General features: G+C 37.5%; 1 protein-coding gene across 1 annotated transcript in view; it reads left to right on the top strand.

Annotated features, from left to right (window-relative positions):
* Positions 1 to 25371, top strand: part of GRID2 (glutamate ionotropic receptor delta type subunit 2) — a 709039-nt gene that overhangs the window by 489965 nt on the left and 193703 nt on the right. Inside the window, exons 6-8 of the mRNA XM_032187515.1 lie at positions 1275 to 1448; positions 5958 to 6119; positions 14134 to 14253. Of these exons, the coding sequence (XP_032043406.1) occupies positions 1275 to 1448; positions 5958 to 6119; positions 14134 to 14253 (456 nt within the window). The remainder of the gene's footprint in view (positions 1 to 1274; positions 1449 to 5957; positions 6120 to 14133; positions 14254 to 25371) is intronic.

The raw sequence follows: 25371 nt of genomic DNA, 5'->3' as shown, positions 1-25371 counted from the left end.
TAGAGAGGTTGTGGATTCTACTTCTCAGGAGAAACCCACCTGGATGCAATCCTATGTAACACGTTCTAGGTGCCTGCTTGAGCATGGAGGTTGGACTGGTCGATATCTGGAGGTCCCTTCCAACCTCAACCATTCTGCGATTATGTAAATTATCCCAAAGTTAAATGTCTGGGAAGTTTTGGGGCATCAGCCTCTGTTATTAAGACGGATTATGGACGAACAATTAAGTATGATGGCAAATAAATTCTATGTAAAAAAAGATGAACAGTTTTATACATTATTTCTCCTTCTTTGCAGAAAAATAGAGATTGCCTTGAAAACAGCGGGTGAAATTATTTGAGTCCTTAGAAACAGCCTGTGTATAGCAAATACCAATTTTTTATGTGCAGGTTGAAGTTCGTTGTGGTTGCCCCCAAGCCCGTGCTCCTCTCTGTCCCTACATTCCATGAGAGTCACATCTTTCAATGGTGTGAAGTATTGTGCTGCAAAACTGCAGTAGTTCTTACTATGTAAAGAACTGTTTTCTGATTTCATTAAGTTAAAGTTCCTGCCTTAAAGTTAACCTTTTAAGCTTGTTTCACATATTAGTGTATAGATTTAGTAATTTTTTCCTTTGAAGTGTTTTTCCATGGAGCTGAGAGTTCATCTGTAAGCCTTAATAGGTACCCTATGGAGTAAAAGGTTGGTTTTAAATTAGGTTTTGCTATAAACAAGCACATACACACCTGGAATGCTCTAATGCATTTTCTTTGCTCTTATGGTAAATGATGTTCACTAAGTTGCACATTCTTGATGTTCTGTTTCTAGGAAATGAATACTTAAGACCTGAATAATTATCTGTACCTTCACAGCTTCTAAGTAATGTTACACTTAGAAATACATCATGCTATGACTTCCTACCGATTTACACATTATTTGCCAAGAATGCTGTGCAACACTTTTAAGTAAAGGATCAGAGGTAAAAGGACGGGGAAAAAAAACAACAACAAATGAAACAACTAAGCCGAGTTACACCTACAAAGATTCAGGCAGGTTAGGTATGGTGTATTTTAGACGTTTGCAATTCTTACAGGAGTGGTAGGACAGTTGTAGTAGGTATGTGTATGTTCTTCTTGAGACTGTGGCAGAGCTCAGCAATAGCCATGTAGCAATCACACATCTCTTGGTCCTCTCCGTTTATTTATTCATTTATTTATTTATCATTTATTGGTAAACTGGTAACATTTCTGTGTTTTAACTTTTATGTCTATTGTCTCCCTTGCCTTATCTTTCAGGAAATAAATGATTTGGATGTGCAGGAGCTGGTGAGAAGGTCAATTGGAAGATTAACAATTATTCGACAGACATTTCCAGTCCCCCAAAACATAAGTCAGCGCTGTTTCCGTGGCAACCACAGAATATCTTCATCACTGTGTGATCCAAAGGACCCTTTCTCCCAAAGCATGGAGGTAGTTCATATACTGGTCTAGTCCCAACCCGGGAGCTGTCTTCTTAGAAAAGTTCAAGGTTTTTCCCCCGAGGCTTAGTGTAATTTAATGTTTATTTTTCATGTCCTCTCTGACATGCAGTTTAATGTTTCATGGCATGACAGGGGAAAATACTTGGGCAGGGGATGATCACAATTCTGATGGACGAGAACAAATTGCGCACTCCACAAGTGAGGAAAAAGCAAAAGAAAGCCACGTGATCTCCAAACAGCGGGGTATTTGTTTTGTTACATTGCTTGAATTTTATTTTTTGTCATTTCCCAGTGAAGAATTTGCTTCCTATAGCCAATGTTTTCTAAGTTGCTGCTCTTCTCTGAGCCATATGTGTTGTAGATAGGAAAGCTTTCCTGGGGACCACCCACATCATTTGTTTCAAGTATTTTCATGTAGGCACCTCCGTCTATCTACCCCCCATTCCCCCATCGTTAGGATTCATGATGACAAAGTTATGGCAAATCAGGAATGTGAAATTGCCTTAAAAGGTCAGTTTCACTTTTTTCTTTCTTTCTCTTTTTTTTTCAAGGTCATTTATGAACTGGTGAAAAGATGGCTGTATTGGCATCGGTGCAGAAGGAGCATATCTGACTTAGTAGTAAAGAGAGCAGGCATAGTGCCAAAAGGAAGGAGTGAGAGAATGGGAGAGAAATAGCATGGTTTTAAAGAGTGACTTTACTTGCTTAAAATGATAAATCTAAGGAGAAAAGGAGAAGTGTGGCTTGTCTTTCCTTGTTTCAGGTTAACTATAAGAGCTATTGCTTCACTAATTGCTCACAAAACAGCCAGTAAGTGCCTACTAATGACATGAAAAACTTCAGCCATAGTACACTGCACAGTGGTCCTATTAGTGGTCTTAAACAGGGCTGCATAAGTTCAATGGATGCATAGAATATCTGTAGGGGCTATTTAGGAACTGTGAAAAATTTGTAGGTTGTTCTGTTCTGTTGTGGCAGCGTTGTCTTAGGGGAAATTTTTGTTAGTCTATGGATAATACATAAAAATGGAGGGTGTGATTACGTGCAGCCACTAGAGATTGCAAGGAACAGTTTTCATGAACTGAGTTACTAACTAGAGCAATGTGAAGAAAAAAAAAAAAAAAAGTATCCTGTTAATAGCAGGCTTCACATTTTGTTTGTTTTTCACTTCAGCTTAACTTTTATTTCACTTCAACGGTGAACTGACTTTAGGAAAGAAAAATTCTAGAAATCTTTTTTCTTTTTCTACAAATTGGCAAATTCCATTTAATGTGTTAGTTGCGACCTTATTATACCTTAACCTATGCTTCCTGATCAACCTACAGCTTGGATAGCTGTAATCTTCCCATCCAAAGCTTTTATAACATCTCACTTCAAAGAAATGATGAAATTTTGGTTTAACTGTTTGCACAGCTCAGTTTCTATGTTCTTGCTTTCCCTGAGATGGCTGCTCTTCATTAGTAGCTAGAGAAACAATACCAAATAGTGACAGGAAGAAAAACTCTGGCGTCATTTCCCCTGTGTCTTCATATGATGCGCAGACATTCAAGTAGCTTTGGGGTTTGTTTGCTGTTTCTTTGTTCTCCCCAACAATATTATAAATTAACTTCTATTCCAGTGGGGAGTTGGAACAGTTTATAAATTGAAATTTCTAATGATTTTTTTTTATGCCATCGAAGTGTGACTAATCAGAAATATTCTCTGGAAATCATGAGGGTGGACTTCTTTATTTTTTTTTCCTAAATTACTCCACCTAAAGGCTGTGTGAATAATTAATTTTTTCAGCACCTTAATTAAAACACTGAAAAAGATAAAAAAAGATCATGGTGAAGGTCTGTCATTATGTGTCTGGAATTGGCCTAGTCAAAATAACAATTGCTATAAATTTGTATCACCATGGAAGCCTCAAAAAGCACAGGAAGTCAAAAAACTGGATTCACAGAATTACTTACTACCATTATCCTTTCGTTTAAAAGCTCTGTGCAGTAGTCAAGGTATGAGTAAAATCAGCATAGTTAATGCAGATTAATCACTCCTACATAGTCTGATTAAAAGAAATATCTTTCTTCTACACTTTGGAACAAAAATTCACATCTGAATTTTGAATTGCATCAAGAGGAAGTTATCCCGTTAGCTTGATAATGCAAGAGTCCTGCCATTAGTCTGAGAGACTTGGAATGGATAAAGTATCAGTAATGGATACCAGGCAATTAATCGAATGTCCTAGGAAATATCTGTGGAAAACGACTAGAACTTTCAAGTGACTTTTAAGTTTCAGCCCCACTGTGTGTGTTGGCACAGGTACTAATGGGGCATACCTCTGGCAGTGGAATGGAAGGGTGATTGAGAACCAGAAATTAATTGTGGTTTCTTTATCATTGTGTTATCAGTGATTGATTGCTGTAACTGCTAAGGTGAACTATTAGTAAAGGAATAACAATGCTTAATAATTGCTGAATTCTGTACTCTTGAGCCCTATTAATACTTGATGAAGGCCCAGCTATATTACTCTTGGATTTGTAAGTGCATCCTTCCTGATGAACTGTGACAAGAGTCTTCTATTCCCATGATATTAGGTTATGGAAGCTACCTTGAAAGCAATGTCATTTCACTGGGAAATGATGCTTGGCATTTGTAGTCCTTCATGTATCAATTTAGTCTTATTAGTGGCCTTATTGTCTGTGCTCTCCAGAGTTTTGTGTGGTGGTTGGTTGTTTTTTTCCCCTTTAGTGAAGGCATATGTAAAATAAACATATCTCACAGCATAGTAATAAGTCCTTCTCTCTCCCTCAAACAAATGTCCCGCTGGTGATGACTTTTTGGGGGAAATATGGTTTTAGCTGAAAGGCTTTGACTCCTTTATAGGTTTAGAGAATAAATAGACAAATCACCCAAGTTATTTTAAAAACGCTCAATTAATCTGAACCCTCAGTCCGTGCTTCTAATCCTGTCATACACAGTGATGCCTGGCCTGAGCATCTGCAGGAAGCAAATTAATTCCTGTGTGAGTACTGAAATGGAAATAAAACCACTGGAGTCACGGAATGAGCCTGAGTAAGAATTAAGGGCTGTATTCCAGAAACAGGGTGGGAAGGATCACAGTCATTTAAACGAAGAGTAAAATAAGGATCAGAAGTTCTGTGTGTTTGTGATATTAATGTAAAGGCAATAGGGAATCTTGGGAGTTTATTGGGAGGGGAAAAAAGCAGACCATGAGATCTTCTTCAGTAAGATGTGGAAGGCAAAATGCCCCAGGAAATTCTGGCCAGCTAAGGAGACAGATCACCTCTTTCCTGGATGCTGTGCAGGGAAGGAGTCTGTCACAAAACCTTTCTGTGAGAACTGTACAGAGCAGATTGCAGATGACACAGGCAAAGCCAGCATAAAGATGGAATTTACATAAGAAAATAAATAAATAATAATAATTTTAAAAGGCTATATGGAAGGTATTAGACAGGAAGAAAGGCTTTTTTTTTTTTTTCTTCCCCTATTTTAAGGTGATTTTCCAATTAACATCTTAGATCTTCAGCATTTTTGTGCTTCTTTGGCATATACCTCCTCCCATTAGCTGTGGGACTTTCCCAGTCTTTGGATATTTTCACAAGGTAGAATAAAGGTATTCTCCACAAAATTGGCATAATTTCCTACTGTAAGCTTCCTTCTTTTAAGGTTTTGAGCTGATCAGCTGTATGTTAGTACAACTGACTTTTTACTGCGTGCACTGAAAAGTACATATATAGAAATGGTACCTGGCTAAGTGGAATTGGCACACGAGTAATTTCTTTTCTTGAGCTCCAGTGCCTTCTCACTGATGCCAAACTGGAACTTTTGGACACTGCATGTGTGTAGACATGCTCACAGTGAAACGTGAACACATATAAACCATAAGACCTTGGCCCTGCGAGGAATTAACAGCCATTGCCAAATACTCTGACAGAAAACACTGTAAATTTCAGAACTAATATGCAACTGCACACAGAGGAAGATTTTGCTGGGTCCGATTTTATACTAGAAATTGCCTCCATCAGAATTGCCTGCAAAACTCAGGAAAAATAAACATGCTGAAATTATTTTAAAATTTTCAGAGTTACTGTTTTTCAAAAGAACAAACAGCCTTGAACAGAATTTGATGGTGTCCAAATGTCTGGCAAATGACAAATTGAAAATTCCAAGTAACTGGTTAAAAATAAAAGAAATCTGCTTACGGTCACGAGCAGGGCTTTAAATCCTCCAAGTGGAGCTGTGCCAGCTATTGGACTGCCTGTACTTTACGTGTGTGTAGTTTGTCACTGCAAATCAATTGTAGCATTACAGACCCTAGCTGCTATTTCTACCAGAGCCAAGGAGAGGACTTTTTGACTCTTACGGTTTCTTCTTAAAACCAAATAAGTCATTTAATTACCAAAGGATTATGAGAGAGGCAAAACAAATGATAAATTCTAGCTGCTGGCAGGAGACCACAAATAATATGCTAATACTCTATTTTCAATGTCTGCAGATTTCCAACCTGTATATATATGACACTGTCCTTCTGCTGGCGAATGCCTTTCATAAGAAGCTGGAGGACAGGAAGTGGCACAGCATGGCCAGCCTGACCTGCATCAGGAAGAACTCTAAGCCCTGGCAAGGAGGACGATCCATGTTGGAAACTATCAAAAAGGTACTTTTTTTCCAGTATTTCATCATCTTCGATTTCTAAAATACTTGCAGTAGTATTTCCATCTGAGATGTGTACTGTCCTTGCCAGTACCGGTAGTAGTTTTTTGAAGCAAAAGTTTTGATATATCTACAATTTTTGAATGAAAACTCTTTAATTGTTTTTCTTTTCTACGTCATAATTTTTGAAGTGAAATCAGTGAGTTTGTTCACCAAAACTATCAAACACTAGTAGAAAATAATATCGTATTGAAAAATTATCACAGATTAGGGGATAAACCAGAGAAATGTACTATATTTATTATTTGTGAAATAAAGAAGAAAAAAGTTGGACAATTACATTCAGCTGGTGTTCTGTGGAATTTGTTGTTCCACTGCTATTGACATTAATATATGTGCATAATAGAAATGAGGGAAGGAAAATGGATGACTATAGAGTCATCTAGTCTATACCTGGCCATTGCAGAACTATTTCTTAGATTAGATAGTGCTTTATCCAATGTTAAGTTCTCGCTATTTCTCTGTGAATATTAGTTCATACCTAAATCGTGCGTATTCCCCAAATGATTTTCTTATTCTTCAGCCCTTAAGTATATTTTTCCTACTTATTCCCTTTCTTCATGATGTTTAAAGACTCCACATACTTAGAGACAATTTTCACAGCCTTCCAGGTCAGCATTTAGTCAAAATATGCATAGGTTGGTTGTTTACCCTTCCCTGTAAGTTATTCTGTTCAGCCTCCTTATGTTATTGATGTCTTTCATAAAACTGTCTTCTCATTCGTCTGCATGTACTTTCCGGTAATGTGTATTTACATTTAAAGTGCTGGCAGTGTCTGCATTGTAAACACCAAAAAACAGGACAGTTAAAAAATAAAAATAAAAAATTAAGCTTTATTTATGTCTTTAATTAAAAGGACATAAAATAATTTTAAATATAATGTGGTTTTGTGAAGTTGCTGTTCTGTATTAGGTCTTTACAGCAGAAATGATGATGATGTAGGCAAAATGTAAAGCTCCTTGGAACACTTCCCCCCCCCCCCCCCATCCAACCCAGATCCAACCTGCGTTAGCTCCCAAATAATGCTTCAAGGACTTTCTTTGGTGGCTGTCCTCAGTTACTATTCTAATAGTTGGAAGTCATGAGACTGCAAGGATAATCCAGGACACATTTCTTATTACAGGGACAGGATATGGGTCTAAGTGGCTCTAAAGAGTATCACAGGGCAATTTCAAATTCACATTTGGCAGTCTCTTGTATTTTAAGCTACTTTACAGGCAAGGCTGATTCTGGAACTTTTCTTATCAACTTGCAGTTTGTAAATACTGGGGTGCACTTTAATAAACTAAAAGCTATTCCTACTTACTCAAATCCAGATAGGATGCCTGAGCCAGAGAAGTCAAAATACCCACTTCCACATTAGAATTAGAATTTGATATCTGAACTGAAGTTTCAGGCAAACTCTGGTAGTCCTGCTAGCAGTTCTAAATTTTAGTTTTGAAGTGATCCACCATGAAAAGGACTGGTGACTGTTTTGTATTTACAAATATTTGCTTGCTTGTGACGTTTGTGGGTGGGAGACTGATCCTATTCTCCTATATAAATGTCCTTCATGCTGTGTCTCACCACCATTGCATCTTTTCGCATCTCAAACAGCCAGGGTTTATTCCATTTTTCCTGTGTTGCCCTAACTAGCACGTCCAGTTTTTCTTCTTCCATTCCACACCTCTTAAAATGGTGTGATTAATAAAATAAATTCCTTCTGTGGCCTTTCACAACAGAGCCACACTGTCTCAAAGATCTTTTTTTGCAGTACTTCACCCTGAAATGTGAATAGAAACCATTAGTAAAAAAATGAATGCATTCAAGAAGGCAAGAGTAAGATGAGGTTCCAGGGATTTGGTCAACTTGGTAGAAAGTGAATTGAACACTATAGAAATCTGTGACATGCAGTTAACCAAATTTATTTCCTGTTGCTTTTGGGTTTCTCTACTAATTGAATGAGATGGCTTTGACAATAAGCCATTTTGCAGGTGTAAATGGAAGTGTACAAATGTTTCTTGCACGCTGCATTGTGATGGCTAAGATGAATTTATGGAAGCAACATGATAAAGTTGAAAGTCAAAAGTAAGCCCAAAACTGCAGGCATAAATTACCTGTATGGATACTAAAGATTGCTGCAAAGTGTTGGAAAAAGTACAGGAAAGAGGAATTCTGCTTCAGTTTTGTGATCTACTTTCCCTTTGAATTCACTGACCTGGTTATTTAGAAGAACTTCAGGATCACAGTTTTGCATACTTTTTGTCTTCTATCGTTGTGGAACATCCACTAAAACCAACAAATCAAAAGCATTTCTTAAAACCCTTTTCCTTAATTTTAATCTTGTAGGAAAAGAAGGAAAAATGGCCATGTGGTATTTAAGTGGTTTCAGAGTAGAAGATTCTGCATTTTCATCTTGAAGTCACCACAGTTTCAAAGATGTAGTGTATACTGGAATAGCATAGGAAAACATTGCTACGGCTCAGAGCAAAGATACACTTGACATTCTTAAATGTACCTGGAAAAAGGATTCCCACCCCCTGCACAGTTTTAACTGTACCTTCATAACAATCTGAGTCGCATATTTTGGGGAGGTTTAGGTTGGATATTAGGAATAACTTTACCGAAAGGGTTGTTAGGCATTGGAATGGGCTGCCCAGGGATGTGGTTGAGTCACCATCCCTGGAGGTCTTTAAAAGACGTTTAGATGTAGAGCTTAGGGATATGGTTTAGTGGAGGACTAGTTGGTGTTAGGTCAGAGGTTGGACTAGGTGATCTTGGAGGTCTCTTTCAACCTAGATGGTTCTGTGATTCTGTGATAGTTGGAATCACAGTCTTGTCCCACATTGCCCCTCACCTCACTGTAATTTTAACGTATGGTCAAGTACAGTGGTGGTGGGGAAACAGTTAAAGAATGGATGCCTAGTTCCAGACTGCCTGCCTTAGAAAAGGACTAGCAGTGAAGTAACTGTTCTCCTGTCAGCAGCAAAGTGTATGTTGCCATCTTACTGCTACTTGCAGCTTCTTGTCTTTAAGAAAGCAGAGAAATGGGTTCTAGAGGAAGCTTTTCTAGAAGAAAACCTGTATTCTAGAAAAAGATCATGAAGTGGGAATATCTGTCAGCATTTTAACTGCCAAAGGGATCTTCCTCTGATTTCTGGAAGGAAAAAATAAGAAAAGAGTTGGGAAATCTGTATAAGCTATACACTGAAGTAAGAGAAAAGGTTGCTGATGTACCTGCAGCCCCACTGGCTAAAAATAGCAGAGTTCTGGAAGTAAATAGAGAAAATGGCTTCTTTGTGATTAATGAGCTAGTATGGAAGAGCAGGGAACAAGGGAGGATTAAAGAGTTTCAGAGATCTCTTGAAATAACAGAATGGCTATCTGAATCATTCCCTATTGTAACTTGTTACTTTTCATTCTTGAATACTTGATTCCTGGGTCTCTGTTCCTATAAACAACTCCAAAAGTTGATTTACTGTGTGATTTCAGCTGATTGGAAAATCTAAAAAGCCACTAAAATTAATAATAATAATTAAAAAAAAAAAAAATCTAATATCTGTTTCTCTCCATTCTGGAACTGAATAAATAATTAAATTAATCAGGAAATACAATCCTACTAATGAATTTGGACAGCTCTGGCAATTAGACCTAAATTCACTTCTGCAATAGGAACTATCCCCAAATGCGTGCCCATTTTTTTTTTTTATTTCTCGGTTAAGCTATTTCACTGTGAGAGTAATAAGTATTAGTCAAAAATAATTCTACTGTTGGAAAAATTAATCTTCCTGAATAGCCTGAGAATAAATGTAAGTAGGATTATATGGAGGATCAACTCAGAAAAAATGACATCAAGTTACTGCATATATTCACTCTCATTTACCTGATCTCTTCCCAGTCACATTTGCTTAGCTCACTGACAAACAACAAATTTTTAGTGCTAGCAGCAGCATAGAGCTGTTCCTTTGTGGAAAATGTGCTGCAACTTTGCTGTTTCGTGAATCATGGGCAAGAATTGTCAAATGGTTTGGGTCTCAGAATTGTCAGTTGTGTTCAGGGATGACGTGTGAAAAAGATGCCAAATTGTTTTTCAGACAGTGGTGTACACTCTTTTTCTGCAGGCACCTGAAAACAGTGTCTTTAGCTGTAATAATTTTATTAATTTTTTCAATATCAGATTTTTAAACATGGAAATCATATCTGATGCTTACAGCATTTTTTATGCCTATAGCCACACTTTTTTTTTTTTTTTTTTTTTTTTTATTGCAAAATAGCTAGGGTCTGAGCATAACCAGAATTTGAAAAGGAGCTTTGTGAACAAGTGAAATATTTTGTAACTGATGACTGGCAAGCTGACATTCCCATGTGAAGTCCTGACTGCTGGGTAAATAGTACTTTCTTCAGGGACTTACTTACAGTATAATAGTGCCTAAGCATATATAAATTGTAGTTTATCTTGCCAGTCTAGAGGGGACTCAAGTAGGCTTTGACTATATTGCCAGCTTTATAATAGCTCTGCGAAGCCCAGAGCAGTAATCAGAAACATAAGTAAAACATTTTTGTCCTAACAACTGACATTTCACTCTTCGGTTTTAAATGTGTCAGGAAATTGCATGGTTGTGGCTCAACTGTAGAAGAATTTTAGAGTGGATAATAAATCTGTCTTTTTTCCCAAATAGCATTGTTTCTGTAAGTTAAATGGAATGAAAAATTTATTTGGCTCTTACCCATTATCTTAATTAATGCTGACATGGTTTGAAAAAACCTCATCAGGAAGTTAGTGGATCAGTAACTGTCACACGGATTGCCATTTCCACTGTGATCTCTTTCCACTTTGCATTAGAGGAGGGATATAAAACACATTCAGTAAATCAAGGAAGTGTTTGAGGGATCCACGCTGTGAAAGACTAATGTACACTGTGTGCAGAAAAATGGGAGCAGTGTCCTGAAGCTCTCACTAGGCCATATGCTGTGCTGTTCCCTCAGCCATGAGCAATAAAACAAGCTCATGTGCCAGGCAAAAAAGGTTGCGTGGGGCAACAAGAACCAGCAGATTTCTATTACAGGACTTCCTGGCCTGTGGGGCTGAGGCAGCAAGGCAGGTCACAGGTGGAACTAAGATGTCAGGACCTCTAAGATGTTTCCTATCAGATTTTACTGTTGTTTTTCATTATATGGGTGGTTCCACACTGTTTTACCTCTTTTTCTTCACTTTCCAGGCCAGGAGCATTTCCATATAATCTGAGCTCTTATTACATTTATTTCTGGTGTACACAGTGTAGGAAAGAAAACTCTAATCAAAGACACTCTTACATGACAAATCTTCAAAGCATGAGAAAATTACCAAATAGATGAATGAGAAAACTTGTTGTTATGGTTACTGCTGGATTTCAGGCAGATAAAAATAGCTTACAGACACGCAGTTTGTATCTTGCCCCAACATTTGCAGCCATTTAACAATCAAGGAAAATAAACTTACACAATGGTTTTGGATAGATTCCATTTCAAAATCCAGTAGCACATCTGTTGGCCTGTACTAGTTATGAGCCATATCCAAGGAAACCTGTGCTTTCATAAAAGGTGGATTTCATTGCTTCATATGTAACCGAGGTGAAGTCCTTCTTCAAATGATCTTTTTTTTGATTATATTTACTCAAATAGAGACAAGAGTTGCCAAAAAAGAAAGAGAGAGCAGTTTAATATTTTAGTCTGAAGTATCAAAAATCACTTACATTTGAGACATGCTTGTATCTTCATGTTCCATAAGTTATTAGGAGTGCTCTCAACCTGAAAAGTTAACTTTAAAATCCCTAATTTGAAAGCACTTTGCAACAAAATAATAAATAAAAAAAAAAAAAAAAAAAAAAAAAAAAGAAGTTCCATACACACTTTCTACTGCACTGAGCATGTATGTGAACGGAACTTTTTTGTTTCCTATTTCCTTTATTTTATCATTTCATTCCAGAGTTTTCACTTGCTATTTCTAGACATTTCATGAGGCTAACTTGAAAACATTATGCATCTCAGGTGGTTTATAACAGTGTAATTAATTTTCGTGCTCAGACCCCTATATTCAATTCACATTGTGGGGGAAAAGTTTTAGGAAGTAGAATAGGAAATATGAAGTAGAAGTATAATAAAGGCAGTATATGGTATCAGCTCAGTGGTGAAGGAGTAGGAACAGGTGTAGGCTGTCAGGGAGGGGCAAGTCAGCCAGGTGAAAGTTTCTGGGATTCAGACGGAGATCCCTAGCCTTGCAAAACTGTGCTGTTTCACAGGCATTTCCACATTACATATACCATGAAATTCCAGTTTAATTACTCAAAAAGACAGATGAGCCTGTATAAGGAAAAAAGACATGTACAACAGGTTGGTTTTTTGTTGTTGTTGAAGAATAGTAGGTAGTCAAATGAAATTTACAGAAATTTGTTTTGTATTTATGAAACTTGGATATTTACCTAAGGACAAGTTCAAATGATTTCACAGGTAATCAAAAACTCACTGAGTCTTTACTCTGTACCAGCCAGAGGTACGCTATCCCAATCTAAAAGCCATGAGTGTGTGATTATTACAGGATTGTGCTCAAGCTAACAAGTAATCTCAGAGTTCTGATAACCATAATAATATGCATCAAAATTGCCCGGATGACTTGGAGTCATGCTGAAAAAGACTGTGTGGTCATACCTTTTAATAAGGATTGTGTTTTTTTACTTTTAGTACTTCATCTGAAAAGTAGAGATTATAGAAAAGGTTAAAAATACATATACATGCAAAGTATTTTCTTGTTTTTAGCTGAAAATGACACATTATGAACTATGTAGAAAATGTTTCCCAACAATGCAAATCTCTAATCTTAAAGTTTTAAAGGTATTGATGAGTTAATTCCTAATCTTTACAGTAGTCATACTAATGTTTTACAAAAGATCAGAACTTTAAGAAAACTCTCAATTTATGTTTTGAAGAGAAGCTATGCATTTTGTATGGTTTTATAACAGAGGTAATTAGTTGTTTTTTTTTCTGTGCATACATAAAATATTATTAAAGTTTCTTGGATGAAGTGGGTTAAACATGTAATTTTTCCTATATCAAAAAAAAAATGTGGAAAATTTCTAAGGCTAAAGGTTTTCACTGCAGGCATTTCACACGGCTCTGTTGATTTTACAGTTCCACGTTATCATAGTTTTTATAAAAGGCTGAAATGTTTGCCATGTTGAATGAACCCTGGAATATATTTTAAGAACTGTTATGGCATGTACGGCCCTTTCAGTTTTGATTCTTTATAGTAAATACTGTTTCATTTTTAGTATTAGCACTTCTGCCTAAAATGTAGAACAAAGTAGAAGCAAGCATGAAAATCTGCTGCACTACTGTTTATCTGATGCATTCCTAGTTCCAGGGAAGATTTGTGGAGGAAAACAACTGATTATATTCAGCTAAACAAAACCCTTATCACTTGTATGGATCACATATGGTGGTGATCTCAAAATGCTTCTAATTTAATCCAAAACTTAACCTGATATCCTGTGGAAACCTGTTTTGGATGAGAAATGTTTGGGGGAAAGAGCAAAGTCATTTTTGTATAATTTCTTTTGTATGTTTGTCTTTAGTTTTGATTCCACTAAAACTGGTTGCAAAACTGCTTTTCTTGATATGGGATTAGAATTTAATGTCTTACTGTTGGTACAAAGAGCAAATGTTGGCATGCAAATAAGCTAAAAGTAAGACTACTGCTTGTTATTACATCTCTCAGCATTGTTGAGTTTGATTGTTTTGTGAGGAAATTTAGTGACAGAGGGACAATTTAGGGTTCAGAATTTTTAGGGATATGTGGACTTCAGAAAATTGTCCTCGTTCTGGTAGTTGTATGTGTATAAGTAGCACAAAAATCCCTTGAAGAAACAAAAGATTGTTATTAATTGGCTACTTCTCAGTTTTCACTCAGTTTTCTTTTTGTTGTCATTCTTTTTGTTTTTCAATAGGGTGGAGTGAATGGTTTGACTGGAGAACTGGAATTTGCAGAAAATGGGGGGAATCCAAACGTTCACTTTGAAATTCTGGGGACAAATTACGGAGAAGATCTTGGCAGAGGCATCCGTAAGGTAAGACTACATATTATTCAATCAAGACACTGCTTTTTACTAATTTTTTTTAAAACTATCTTGTGTGCCAACCTGACAGAAAAGTATTTGATGACAGACAACATGTACATATGGTTGAGAGGAGTAAGAAATGTGAGAAAAGTCGTGAACTTCTAGATACCCATCCATTTTATCATTGCAAAGAGCATTGCAGTTGACCAAGGTGTTGTTCATAATACACAGTATGCTAATCGGCTGGTAGGCGATTGCAAAAGACTAGCAAACGCTGTTGTTTTGTAATCCTTGCAAGCCATTTCAAAAATATCAAGTTTTACATTGGAAGATATTTAGAGCTCTCAGCTTTATACTTGATGCTTATGGTCACAGTAGGATGCTTCAATTGTTGGATGATTAAAATTCATAGCTATAGGAAGAGAAAGTCTGTTGTGAGATAGACATTTTTGTAATTTCTTGTCTTCACTCCTATGGAAACATCCTGTACTTACAAACTTTTACAGAAAATATGTAAAGTTAGGTACTTAGCTGCCAGACACAGTCCAAATACTTTGACTGAGATTGGGTAAATTGCATACATCTAGAGCAAAAGAAGCGGGTCTCTATTTGCAATTCATATCCTTAGCTTTGTAGGGTTAGCCCCCTGTCTGAGATGGCAAAAGTAGCAAAAATCACACAGTAACATTTCAGAAATGAGAAGGGTAGATAAGCTTTTTCAGTAGCAGCTCTTCTTCAAAAACAGACCTCCTGAAAGATAATACCAAGATTTTTGAAATTTACTGTATTGGATCATGCTGGTTTTTATAGGTACCTAACCTGAAGGTATTGTCTCAAAGCAAATGATAGAGAAAGTTATCTTAATATATATATACTGCTTCCATGTGTCAGTGTCACTATATGATGAAGTACATCATTTGTCTGCATACCTTCTGCAGTAATAGATAAGTGCTCTGAAAGAAGAGAGAGATAAATAAGAAGTTAAAAGTGACTCTCAACTCCTCTGATTTTCATCAGAATTTTTGTTCCTTTCCTGCTGTTTCTGGCTCCATTGTATCATCTGTTGTCAATAAGTTAATACACATGTGCCTATAGCTATGTCACCTTGAGCAGAGATCCTGACAGATGCCTCGGAAGCTAAATGGGGCTGGATCTTGTTAATATTTAGAGGGGCGCTTTGCAAAGCCTTTAGGCAACCAGAATGTTGGATGAATCTTTATTCCCTCACCTACAAATTGAGTCTGTTTCAACATATTTGGACTTGATTTATTTTCCATGCTGTGCATTTAGGAGCTATTTATTTTTTAGACCAACTAAGTAGTCTTTCCTAAGACAAATCTGTTATGTCTTGATTTAATTTAATTGATTGATTTTTGTTGGTTTTTGACTTCAGGCCTGTCTGGGCAAATGCCTGAGTGCAGCATGCAGTTGTGTTCTCCCATTTCACAAAAAGATAGAACTGAGAGAGATCTATAGAAGGGACTGGGAAATACAGAAATGCTTACAGAACTTCCTATCTTTTCTAACTCCTCTTCAGCAGTGTAATTTAAATATAAGGTACAACTTTAAAGTATGGTATAGTTTACATTTAAAGAGGAAACTAATGAGCATGGGCACACAAGTTGTGCAAAGCAATGGCATTCCAAAACAAGCAAACAGGCTTTTTGAACCTTCCTAGTTTATTCTTTATTGCACTTCAAGGACAAAGAGACATTCATTGTCTTTGGAAGGAAATAGTTTGTCAAAGAGAACAGAGTTTTGCACGGAATATAATTAGACCATGAAAATCAGTGTCATAAGACCCTGTTCAGAAGAGAAACAAGGTTAAAAAAAAAAAAAAAATACATTTTTTCAGTTTCCTACTATGTTTGGCAAGATGAGCATTTAAATTTATATAGAGAGAATACAAGAATTTTTTCCTGATGGAAGTTGCACTATAAATGTCTATTTTCAGAGTTTTATGGTGCACTGCAGCTAAAATAAATAAATAAATAAATATGTCCAGAACAGATTTAATCTGTTCCAATATTTTTTTCTAAATGACATTCAGTGATCCAGAGAAAATTCTTTTCTCTGAAAGCTTTCTTTAGAAAGAAATTTCTATATACATGGTGAGAACTGTTCCTGAATGTGTCTTTCAAAATAAAAAGATCAAAATAATTTAATTAAGCATTTATTTATTTACATATTTATTTCAGTTGAACCATAAAAGGATTTAAAATGAATATGGTATTTACAGTCAATGTCATACATACAGTCAAAAAACAAGCTTTGGGGATCCTAAAGCATTTACATCAGAGATGAAGAATAAAATATATTTTAAGGTGAAAATGCCAGATTTTAGTTTTAGTGCTTTGACAAAAGTTCATGTATTTTGAAATTTTACTTTTCAAATTATGAGCCACTAGTGTTGGAAGCAAATTGTAATAATTACAGGAGTCAGATGTATTTTTGCTAGTCACTAATTAAAGTACTCTTCAGATTTTCATGTATTTAGTAGTCTTAAGTACAGAACTACTGAACCATCTTTACTTCTTAGCTCTAGTGGAAGCAGCTGCAATTAGTATACTGAAATTTCTAAACAAATGCATCTTCCCCAATTAACGTGTTTCCAAGTACTTTTGCAGAAGATAATGAAGGGTGAAATCATGACAAAAGGCCCATTGAAGTCATTGGGACCAGAAGGTCACATCAAGTCAAGTGTGTAAAGAATTTTTTATTTTTTTTTCCTGAGGAATAATTAATTGATTTTAATTAAAGAAAGTAACATTTTAAAAAGCACTCAGATTTCTCAAGAATCCAGATTGTGTTTGAAGTAAGTTTCTTTTTGGGTCCCTGAGTTATTCGGTTACCTCTGAAAAGTTCACCTATTTTTACAGGTTAATAATCCTTGGACTCAAGAATATAAGCATTTTAGGAAGAATCAAGAAGTTACATGTGTGTTTGTCTTTACTGCCTAAATTAAACCATATACCTAGCAGAAACTGTCTGCAAGTCCCCACCTTCAACTTTCATGGGTTACCATCATATCTGGAAAGTAGTGGGAGCATTGACATGAAAGTTCCTTGTGTAGGGAGCTTTCATCTTGCAAGGAATTAACAAATTCAGCAGTGGGATTTGCCTGAAATACAACTTATCTCACCTTGATGTACCGTTACATCTGCAAATACCATCCATCACCTTGCAGACTAGGGATTGCTTATGTGTTGCTGGGGTCAGATACTTTGAGTAATACAGCTAGATCACTGCCAGATACTGATTTTATTGAAACCAGTGGTGATACAGTTCCAAGGAAACTGCAGAAAAACTCTTGCTTTTTTACATATCATGCTGTGGCTTGCATTTGTACAGATATAGTTATATTCAGTAAGAGACACGGGAGTATTTCTGACATTTCTCTGTTGGCATTTGTCTGTTGGTATTTGACATTTGAGTGTGTATTCTTTGACATTTAAATTTCAGTGCAATACTTTTATCTATACTGTTGAAATAAAAGCTGCCATTCCACTGAATAACTGTCCAACAAACAATTGAATGGAAGGGAGTTGATAGCTCAGAGGAGTACTGTCCTATATCTAACTGGTGTAGAAAACAGCATTGCAAGAATAAAGTGTTTTTTATGTTTCTTCCAGTGCTCCATGTAATCCCAAGTGGACTCATTCTCAAAGGCTTTGAGCTAGACCTTTTGAAGTTTAGAGGACTGTCTTGGTGTTGCCACACTGTTTTTCTTACCGCACATGGTCATTTGGAAACTGTACATTTTGCTCTGCCTCTCTATCCCCATTAGTGTACACCCACCTCCAATGTATTTCCCTTGTCTTCTGGAGATGGTTTCTGTCATTGCCTCCATATGGAGACATGAGAGTATGTGCCAGGCTCTTGTCTATCTCCCTTGCTGCACCGCAGTGTCCTTGTCAGGGCTTCCTTTGCCTTCAGATCACCTAGGGATGCCTCAGAGCAAGGACCAAGCCAGGAGTATGCAGGAAAACAGATTACCTGGGAGGGGCAGCTGAGTAACCCCAGATGCTGTGAGGCTGTAGCATTCGTCTGGTAGGATTTCAGGACTCTGCCCAAAAACCTTTTCGTTTAATGACCATAAGGAGATTAATCCAAGGGATATCTGTAGTGCAAAATATTTAATGTGAATGTAGGTGAAGGCAGCCTGTGGCCATAATGCCTAACAGATGTGGTGTTCCTCTCTGCTCTGCTAGTTCGAATGATGGGATATCATAACGCCCTGTGGCGTTAATGCATGAAAGTTTTTATTTTACAGATTATTTAGGGTTACATGCAACATTTTATAGTTGTATTATTTGTTCAGAGATGGGAAAACTGTACTGCACTTTTTTGTTTTCATTCTAGTAAAATGATTGCTGCGTCTCACCTAATCTGAGAATAGCTGATTGCAATAGTGGTATTGCCTTGTTTTCCAGCCTATCATTTTTTCTTACATTTGCATCAAGAAGCAACATATATTACAAGTGTATATTTGGCTTCACTCTTGCAGAAGCGGCTGTCTCTTCTGCTACAGTTAAAACTTTTTTCTTTCATCTTTTATTCCCTTTTGCTTCATTAGTTAAAAAGAGGAGTTAAGACAGCTCTGCTGACACCTGTTAACTAGCACTATTTAATAACCAAGAGCGGACACAGTATTTTCGTCTTGGTTAGCTACTTGAGGTAAATTACAGGTTCACCGGTTCCTTTTGTGATCATGATCAAAGGTAGAGCTCTGTAAAGTGATTTAAAAATGTATATATATCAGCACTTGGTACTTTAAGCTGTGATCTGTCTTAGCTGCTTCTAAAGGCTGATGCGCAGTTTATGATGTGACTGGAAGATACACCTGGAATTTACAGAGACATTGTTGAAGGTGTACTTTTTAGTGAGCTGAAAAGAATTTTTGCTGTGTCTGCCTCTAGCAGTGATAGCAATGATAGACCTGGCAAAGTACTAACATGATGCTCTCTTTAAAACAACTTTAAATACATAAACAGCCCGCTAAAAATGAGATAAAGAAGTAATTAAATACCATGGTGGATGGAGGCTGGCTGTTCTAGTCCGGTGCTTTACTTACTTATTCTGAAGAGTATCATTTCCTTCCTTTATTTAGTGCTGTGCAATGGGTGAAGATACAGTGACTGATCCTTCCCATCCTGTTAGCTTCCAAAAATATTTTGTGAAATTTCAATTTAATCTAATTTGGTTAGAAAAGTTGGGAATTTGGATGTTACCACAGTGAAACTTGCATTAGTAAAGAACAGTGACTTACTTCAAAATGTACTTCTGTTTAGTTTAAGTCAATCTAAACAGACATTGCGCATATTAGACTTCTGAAGACTAAAGCAATGGAGATTGTATTCCTGAATTTGATAAGTTTAAAAAAAAAATCCCTGATTTGATTTTGAATAAAGCATATTCTTTTAAAATGTGAGACTGCAGAAAGAGACTGACTCAGAGTAATTTATAGCCTACCATCCACAGAATCTGTTAGGTTTTGGACTCCGATGGGAAAAGAGATCTGAATCCTGGTGTTAGACAGTCCAGGTGCCTGCCCTGACCCCAGGCTGTTTGTCTGGACAATCAAGTATTTCAGTGTTCATAACAAAGAGTGAAGTAAAGAAGTTAGAAATGGATTCTGTGATGCAGTGGATGCAGCCAAAGGAATATGGAAAACCAAGGTTCAAGTCCTTCTAGTAGTCCTTTATTTATGCAGAGCAGCTAATATAGGATGTGTTATGAGCAACCCCATGAATTACTCACCTGTAGAGTGGGACATTCACCAGGAATAAGGAGCCTGAGTCATATTTGTGGGCAAATTTAGCTAGCACACAAACTTTCAAACTCCAAATAAAAGCCTACAAAGCTAAGGCAAACCCAGTGTGATAGCAACATGGTATCCCACCTATTTCTTCTAAGAAGAAGGATGGTAAGCTATGTCTGCTGAGCTTATGCGCTCAAGCATTCAAAGGTTGAGGGACCTGTCATAAAAAGGAAAGCTGATTTTATTCTGTGAGTCAGGTAGGTGTCCAGGTTTCTCAGTTCTAAATAATGGTTGGTTAAGTGGCTAGTTAAAATGCATCTCAAGCAATTAAATTACAGGCTTATGCAGTTTTCAGCATGCAGATGCATGGCTTTAGCAGTGACGTTTATAGAGGTGTAGGAGTTTGAAGTCCCCCAAATCTTTCAAGCCTCCTAGTAACTGTAGAATTCTGAAATGAAGGTTTTGCTCCTGCACTGGGAACAGTGGGAAAAAGATAAAATGCAGTGTGGCAGGAAGGGACAGTGCAATAGAACCCTGGGGAGAAGCATTGGTGTCAGACAAAAAATTCCCCTTGGGACCTTGGGGCTCTGTCGTATTTCTCTTGGCAGTTTTGGCAGGGATGAGTCCATCTCTATTTTGCTCAGAATTTCCATTCTTGTCAAAACTAATTTAAATGCTCTTACTGAAAGCTGCTTTTGGTGGATTGGGAGCTGCCTATTTTGAGTGATTGTTTTCATTAGAAAGAAACAAATATTTTATATGCAATTAAAATTATATAGTTTTGTATTTTTTATTCATTTTTATTCATCAGGATAAGAGGTTTCATTTTACCCCCTTGCTGCTAATAATACAGTTTTCTTGGAAGCAAAGAAAAGGAAAAATACTTATCTCTTTCAAAGTTGTGGTTTTAATTTCCTTGAATATCTTGTTATGACAATGGACACTTGAGAAAGATCAGCCATAATAAATAAATAAGTAAAAGGTACTAATTGTATCTGTAACTCCTGTTTTCCATTGAAGCTGTTAGGCAAATGCCTAACCACAAAGGCTGCACTGTGATTATTCCGTATTTCAACATTGGTGTAAGAGCATGGAGTGCCACAGAATTTCACTCATTTATTTTTTATCAGTAAGGATTTTTTTTTTTTTTTTTTTTTTTTTTTGTCCTATGGTATTCTTAAGAGCAGAAGTGCTCTGAGTTGTTTTTTTTGTTTGTTTGTTTGCTTAAATAATGAGTGTGGGAAAGGCAATTTGGACTGAAATGTTGGTCAGATTAATGCAGTGTATGGAACTTGATTTATATCCTTTACCATTAGACACTTTTCTTTTCCTCCATTTTGGGGTTCCACTCTTCCCTTTGCCCTGGTTACAGTTGGCCACAGGCTGACCAGACCAAGGGATTGTTTTGCCATACTTTATGTCTGTAATTGGTAAGCATTTACAGTTTGATTTGTTGGGCACACTTTTGAAATACCCTTGCTATGGTTATATGGCTTTTTCTGCTGTGTAAGTAGCTGTGAGAGCCTCCCAGTGAACATGGATCTGCAAAAGTGGCTGGCAAGTTGTGGATTTTCATCCTTAAATACTTCAGCTGAGCACATTAGCTTTGTAACTCACTTTAGAGATCTAAAGAGCTTGGAAACTTTGAAGTGCCTCCAAAGTGACATTTTAAGTAATGTCAGAAGGAACTATGTATATTTAAGAATGGACTTAATGCTTCATTGACGTCTCAGGCAGTAATGCTACTATATGATTTTGCAAATCCTGTTAGGGACTTCTCCCCACTTTTAAGTGCTTCAGAAATGTTGTTCATCATCCTTAAAATTAGTAGGATAAAGCACTCAGCTTAACCTGAAGTTATTCGCTTTAAGGTAAGGATTCTTAATGAAATATAGGTAAAATTCAGAATTAAAGCTTTCAGTGTTTGCCTTCAGCTCACAAGAGTAGATTTGGTTTTGACCAAAGCTATTACCTCATGAAAATGAAGTCATTTCATGGATACTTTTAATGGAAAAAAATCCCAGACAACCCCAAATTTGTGCAGGATTTGCTGTTCCACCTGGATGCATACAAGCCTATGAGACCTGATGGGACTCATCCCAGGGTACTAAGAGAGTTGGCTGATGTCATGTCTTAATTATTTTTTAATGGTCTTAAGAAGCTCAGGAAGTCCCTGTCAAGTGGAAGCTGGCAAACATTCCAGTTTTGAATAAGGGCAATAAAGAAGACCCTGGTAATTACAGGCCTGTCAGTCTCACTTCAGTGCCTGGTAAAATTAAGGAGATTATTCTGGGATTTATTGATAAACACCTGAAAGACAATGCAGTCATTGGTCACAGCCAGTGCAGGTTCATAAAGGAAAAGTCCCACTAAACGAACTTAATTTCCTTTAATGACAAAGTCAACCAAGTAGTTGACCAAGGGAAGCCAACTGATGTAATCTTTTTGGATTTCAGCAAAGCTTTTGAATCTGGTACTCACAGTATCCTTCTGGACAAAATGTCCAGCATACAGATAGACAAATACATAATATAATGGGTGAGCAATTGGGTGATGGGTTGAGCTCAAAAGGTAAATGGAGTTACCTCAGACTAGCAGCCAGTCACTACTGAGGTTCCTCAGGCCTCCATTTTAGGGCCAGTTCTCTTCAATGTTTTCATAAAGGCTCTGGATGCAGGACTTGAAAGCGTACTAAGTAAGTTTGCAGGCTTCACTACACTGGGAGCAGTGGTTGACTCCATTGAGGACAGAGAGATCTTCACAAATTAGAGGGTTGGGCAATAACCATCAATATGAAGTTTAAGAAGAGCAAGTGCTGGATTCTGCACCAGAGATGAGTCAAGCCTGGCTTTACATACAGTCTGGGGGACAAGAGGCTGGAGAGCAGCAGCCCCGTGGAAAGGGATCTGGCAGTTCTTGTAGATGTCAAGTTGCACGTTAGTAAACAGTGTGCCCTGGCAGCCGGGAGGGCCAACCATATCCTATGGTGCATCAGGCACAGCATCACATGCCAGTCGAGGGAAAGGACTGTCCCTCTGTACTCTACACTGGTGTGGCCTCACCTCAAGCACTGCATGCAGTTTTGGGTGCCACAGTATAAGAAGGACATAAAATTGTTAGAGAGTTCCCAAAGGAGGGCAACAAAGATGGTGAAGGGTCTAGAGGGGAAATATGTATGAGGAGCAGATGAGGTCCCTTGGTTTGCTCAGACCAGAGCAGGCTGAGGGGATGCCTCATGGCGGCCTGCAGCTCCCTCACGAGGGGAGGGCAGGTGCTGAGCTCTGCTCTCTGGGGACAGCGACAGGACCCGAGGGAACAGCATGGAGCTGGGACAGGGCAGGGTCAGGCTGGGGGTTAGGGAAAGGTTCTGCACCCAGAGGGTGGTTGGGCACTGGGACAGGCTCCCCAGGGCAGTGGTCATGGCACCAAACCTGCTGGAGCTCAAGAAGTGTTTGGACAATGCTCTCAGAATATGTATGTTTAACCCTAAAGTAATCCAAAAGAGGGGGTGTAGTTATTGATTTGTAAGGTGAAAGGGGTGACAAAAACTAGATCTTTGGCCACTTAAGTATTTCCATCCGTATCTGGATGTAAACTGCATATCCTATTCAAAAATTAATAGTAATTGGAAAACCATGTAGACAGGAGAAAAGGATGATAAAAAATTGAGCTACTTCTTTTAACAGGAGGCATGATGAGACAGTACTGGGAAATGGGTCATTTAGCTTTAGCTTTTCAGGGTGCTGGAGGGTGCCATTCCGATCTCTGAATTATGAGCTCAATGCACAGCCAATGGAAGGCTAAGGTGTGTAAAGGTTATGATACAGATTGTAGGTGATAATATGTGGAAGTAGGTCTACAGAGATTTCACCTGATTTGATAAATTGTTAGGGTTTTTTGGTTTTTTGCTTTGCTTTTTTTCCAAAAGCATAAGCTGAGTTGACACAAGTAGGATGGCCTGCTGTGTCCTGCCAAGACAGAACTGTGTCTCCCCACAGTACTGAGCTGTTGCTAATTTGCACATTTTTGTGAGGGGTTTCTACTTGAAGGCTATGTTTTCTCACAGGCTGTTGAGCCTCTGTGGTATGTCTGAAAGGGCTGGCAGGCCCATATTGATCAAAACTTTTCTGGTACAAGTTCTGAAGTAGGCAGATTGTTCTTCTTTCACAGTGAGATTTCTTTGTTCCAAGCTAACCTATTTATAGGAAAATATGAAAGCATGTCTTATTAGATGCTGAATGTTTGTGTACAGCAGAGATGAAAGCAAGTCTTCTTTTTTTTGGCTTGTTTGTTTGTGGAAAGACTATTTCATTGAGCTTGATGGTGATGACATTTTCCTGATGGTAATCAGTAGTATTCTCCTGCAGTGGGGTAAACAGTCCTGGTAAGCACAATGACCTTTGCTTCTGTGGACAGAGAGTGTTTGGTGTCACTTTCTACTAAAGCGGGGAGAACCCAAAAGCAAACATTTAGTCCCTTTATTTCCCTCTCCACAGGCTGTGGGATCTAGAGGAGCTAGCCAAGTCATAAGCTGACTGGGGAAACTGGTAACTGAATTAATTGAAAATGTAGGGTATGTGGATTTCCAATGAGAGGACTTTTTGTCTATCTATGTAATATCTACCACCCTCAATCTCTGCACCTTGGGAGTATATTTACAGTGGGAAGGAATGTGAAAACATCCATGAGACTGCTAAAGGCTCCCAAATTCATCAATGGGACACAGTTATCTATAGGCAAGTTTCAGTACATTAGCAGAGAGTCAAGGGTCAGCTGTCCCTTGGTGAGTGGAGAGTGGTGCTTGCTAGGGAGAACAGCTCAAGTTGATGGGGGAGTTTCCCCTTTGGACTGGGCAATAAAATGTAAGTGCAGTGGTTAGCTAAGGAGAAGGAGGAGAAATGATGTGTCAAACTGTGGAAATTGTTTCTGCTGTTGTCAGCATAGCAGAGCTGAAAATACAGTAAATCTGTTTGTTGTGTTGTTTTTAAGACACATAAGAAACTAATGGTGATATTTGAAAAGACAAAGAGAAGCATCCCAGTGATGTCAACTTAGATAATGTATCATTGTTTATATTGCATTTTAGTTTCCAGTTCATATATTTCAAACTATGGCAGAGTTTATCATGCATAAATCATCATTTGTAAAGTAGAAGTTTTGAATTACTTTTTTCTAATCTACCAGAAGAATTTCAGAATTAGAAGCAGTATTTTGTTGTTTTGACATTGCCTTTATGCCATTCCTGAGATACGTTTCCCATATTAATTATGGGAAATATTAACTATGTTTCCCATATTTCTGCAATTAAAAGAAACTTGTGATTTCCAGAGATAAGAAGTTACTTCTGTGTAATAGGAAAGGGCCTC

Source organism: Aythya fuligula, chromosome 4 (assembly GCF_009819795.1).
Source record: "Aythya fuligula isolate bAytFul2 chromosome 4, bAytFul2.pri, whole genome shotgun sequence".
Taxonomy (NCBI): Eukaryota; Metazoa; Chordata; class Aves; order Anseriformes; family Anatidae; genus Aythya; species Aythya fuligula.
The sequence above is the reverse complement of the archived record's forward strand: the minus strand, read 5'-3'. Positions and strand labels throughout refer to the sequence as shown.